At 29.7% G+C, this 3,713-nt stretch overlaps 1 protein-coding gene across 1 annotated transcript in view; it reads left to right on the top strand.

Moving 5' to 3' along the window:
• Positions 1–301: 301 nt before the first annotated feature.
• Positions 302–3,713, top strand: part of LOC106478557 (rRNA-processing protein FCF1 homolog) — a 15,342-nt gene continuing 11,930 nt past the window's right edge. The window contains exons 1-2 of the mRNA XM_013939109.2: positions 302–444; positions 3,401–3,465. Coding sequence (XP_013794563.1) covers positions 442–444; positions 3,401–3,465 — 68 coding nt within the window. The 5' untranslated portion in view covers positions 302–441. The remainder of the gene's footprint in view (positions 445–3,400; positions 3,466–3,713) is intronic.

Genomic DNA, 3,713 nt, shown 5'->3' with positions numbered 1-3,713 from the left:
TTCATTTTACACACATACAAAAGTTTTATTCAAATTATTTTTAATTTTCTGGTAAGTTTTCCGCCCTTGTTGTTAAAGGTTTGTGAAATAGTTGAAGACCCACAAAATATTTTTCGTTTTTATTAACTTGTCATTAGAAACTCTCATTCTTCGTTTTGCCTTCAAATTTTTACATATTGGACTTTGAACTGGATTTTTTTGTGGTTGGCAATGGACATTTTGAGAAAAAAAATTTACTAAAGAAAATATACTTTTTAAGAACTATAATTTTTAATCTGATTTTCTCTTCGCCAGGTGTCGAGGTGTTCGTGTAGTGCTGTGTTAGTCTTAAGCGTGGTTAGTTCTAAATGTTTTAAGACTTATTTAAATTTTAAAATTAAACTGTGACAAGAAGAAAAGTGAATTTTCATTAGTATTGAAATATTTTGATCAGCTATTAAAATGGTAAGTTACTCACTTAAATATAAATAAATACCACTGTGTGAAATAATCTAAAAGTAAAATAAACTTAAGATTCACAAAAACAGTATACTATATATTAGTTAATTTATAGTTATACTAGTAGTACTACTACTCACTGTACTCAGTAATAGTATAGTGGATCTTAAGTTATACGTATGTTTATACAAATTCCATGTATTACTTATGTATAATTATAACATTTAACATAAATTTACACGATTGGTATTAATACTAACTTATTGATAATGATAGACTTTTCTTGATCAGTCTTAATCAACAACTACACGATTTTTTCACACACCATGTACTGTACTCATTGCTCCTAATTATACTGATGGACTGACATCTAAATATTATTGTTACTATTAGTTAAAGCTACTGATTGGATTCTTAAGGTCATTGTGAACTTTTTAGGATTATAAACACGCTTGATCTTAACACCCTCTAGGTAACATCTAAATTAAAACATTGAAAATGTGTCTTAGAACAATGTATTAAATGCTTTGCATTATGATTTCAAAATTAAAATTGAAAACCACTGAATCAGTATAATTTTTGTTTCACCATGAGAAGGTAAATAATGAAATTGGTTTCTCATAATCAGACATCCACGTACAGTAGTGTGTGCAACAAATTAGATCTTTCAGTGGTAGTGACTGTACATGATAGCTGTAGACCTGCTGTTCAAATGTCTATGGGTTATTTATATATATATATATATATATGTGTGTGTGTGTGTGTGTGTGTACAATAAACACACATGTGCATAGTTTCACCATGATTGCTCACTTATCAAAAGTATTTGCATTTCACAGCATTTAGTAGGGCTTCATGATGTAAAAGGCAAAGGTGTTAGTTTTAATATCCAAGGTTCAAGAGTTTGAACCTAACCTCCAACAATTGATTGTCTTACCTTGAGTAATCTTATCTTACATGTGTTTATTTGTGAATTTAAGTTTTATGTGAAAATTAATTTGCTTTTTTTATATGAAATTGGTTTGGTTAGTATGTTGCAAGTAAGAATAAGGAATATTCCAAAATGGTAATGTATATAGTCCAAACTTGAAAGTGCTTTCACAATGTCATGTAGTTATTTTAAATTTACTATAAATAGAACAAGCATTTTGGTATTTTTCAAAGAACCATATACATAATGGCCACATTTATACCCTCTTATAACTTGTCATGATCATATACAATAGTTTGAACAGTGTACTTATGCAACTAAGTAACTTCAAACTACCAGTATGTAAAATTTCAAAATGGCTGTTAATGTAGTCACACTAAAGATTGAGTGAATGTTAGTTGTATATTTGTTTTTATTTGACTATGTACATGACAGTATGTGTTGATCAATTTTGAAATAAACTAAATATTTCCCTTGACCAAACAGACAAAAGCAGTGAAAAAATGCTTTTTGTACAAAGCAACTAAATAGCATACTGACAAAAAGGAACCATTTTGGTTCTGCAAGACTGTTCCTATACACCTACCCCTGAGAAAAAGTAAAAATTTAAACCCATAATTTACTTTTCAGGAAATCATTGATTCCCCCTCTTAAGCTCTTGTAAGATAGAAGCACCCAGTCCAGCAAAGTGCAACTCATTCCATAAGCTAATCACCCTGTTAGAGAAAGTGAAACTCTTTTAATTGAGGCTTAGCCTATCTATTCCAAATCTTATGTTTTTAAATATATTCTAAAATTCTATTAGCTTTTTTACTTCTAGCAACAGAGTGCAAAATGTTGAGTAACTTGTCTACTGGTATGCCAAAGAGATACAACTTTTTGCAGTATATAGGAGTCATCTTCAGCTAAAACACATTTGCTTTTCTAAGAGGGTGGTCGGCCTTTGGAATGGGTTGTCTTCTGGCATGGTAGATACAGTAAGTCTAAAAGAGTTTAAGGGAAGGCTTGTAAGTGCTATCTGTGATGACTGTGGCACAACATTAGTAGGTCTAGTTTGAGTGGTCTCTTTTTTTTCTGCTTTTTCACCCAACAGTTCTGCATTCCAATTAACTAATAGTTCAATGATTCATAGTAATATGATTTCTAAGCTAATCATCTATGATCTGTGTGTCACCTTATAAAAACATTAGGCTTGTCTAAGGCAGCATTGATCTGTTTCAGTTTCTGTAACATTTGAATTAAATACTTCTTTAACACCAGTTATTTTCATAATATGCATGTAAATATGACCTTGATGCATGGTGTATATTTTAAAGAATCTTCTAAAAAATAAAATAATTTTTGTCACAAAAATGACCTACTTTTCAATGCTTGTAACTTTTAAAGTATTTTTCACATATTTAACTAATACATTGTTTGCATAAGACATAGCGTAATGTATCACATTGGGTCAATTGGTAAGTGGGACAAACCACAGAATGATTGTCCCTGTAATTGCCTGTGGTTTCATATCTTTTGAACTTTGGGTGGTCTACTTCTGTCATATCCTGTTGAATTGAAATATGAACATAAAGCCAAAATCTGATTTGAATGCATGGTATGCACAATGGAATTTAAGGATATAAATATATATGGTGTGTGTCTCTTACTGCAGACAATCATGCAGTCTTGTATGTGTTGCTTTTAACTTCTTTTAATAAGAATAGTACTGTGATGTTAAAAAAAGCAAGCTATTTGATTGTTCTAAATGCTTGTTTCTTTTTATAACAACAATTTCAGTATAGAACACAAAATTTCTTTTGTTAATTCAGATGATTTTCATAAATAGCTTTTGAAAAAAAATGCCCATAGTGCTTTAAGTAAGTACTGTAGCAGTTTATTAGGAGTCACATTTGTTAATTTTTTTGATCCAGTTGAAGCAATGTATCAATGTTGTTGTCGAAATGTGATTTGGATATTTTTTATAAACTACTCGATCAGTATATTTCTGAGAAGTTGTAACAGTTGTTACTTTTTCTATAATTCTCACAGCCTAAAGCAAAAAAGATTAAGTTTGCTCATATGAAGAGGATGATAAATCTTCGAGACACAAGAATGTAAGTAGCAGCTTGGGCTAAAGATATTGGTGCTCATACTTATGTCCTCAGTTTCAGATGAATTCAAACTTGTGATTAATTCAACATGTATTTATTTAATAATTTGTTTGCTTCTAAATTCAACCTTTGCTCATAATTAAAATATTTTGAATACTTTTGTTGTTAATTGTAATTTAATGTTTTAAAAATAACTTATTAAAATTAAGGTTCTTCTAAACTTATTATCAAGTTGACACAGATGTGAAAAT

This window comes from Limulus polyphemus, unplaced genomic scaffold (genome assembly GCF_000517525.1).
Source record: "Limulus polyphemus unplaced genomic scaffold, Limulus_polyphemus-2.1.2 Scaffold224, whole genome shotgun sequence".
In the NCBI taxonomy this organism is placed as follows: Eukaryota; Metazoa; Arthropoda; class Merostomata; order Xiphosura; family Limulidae; genus Limulus; species Limulus polyphemus.
The sequence above is the reverse complement of the archived record's forward strand: the minus strand, read 5'-3'. Positions and strand labels throughout refer to the sequence as shown.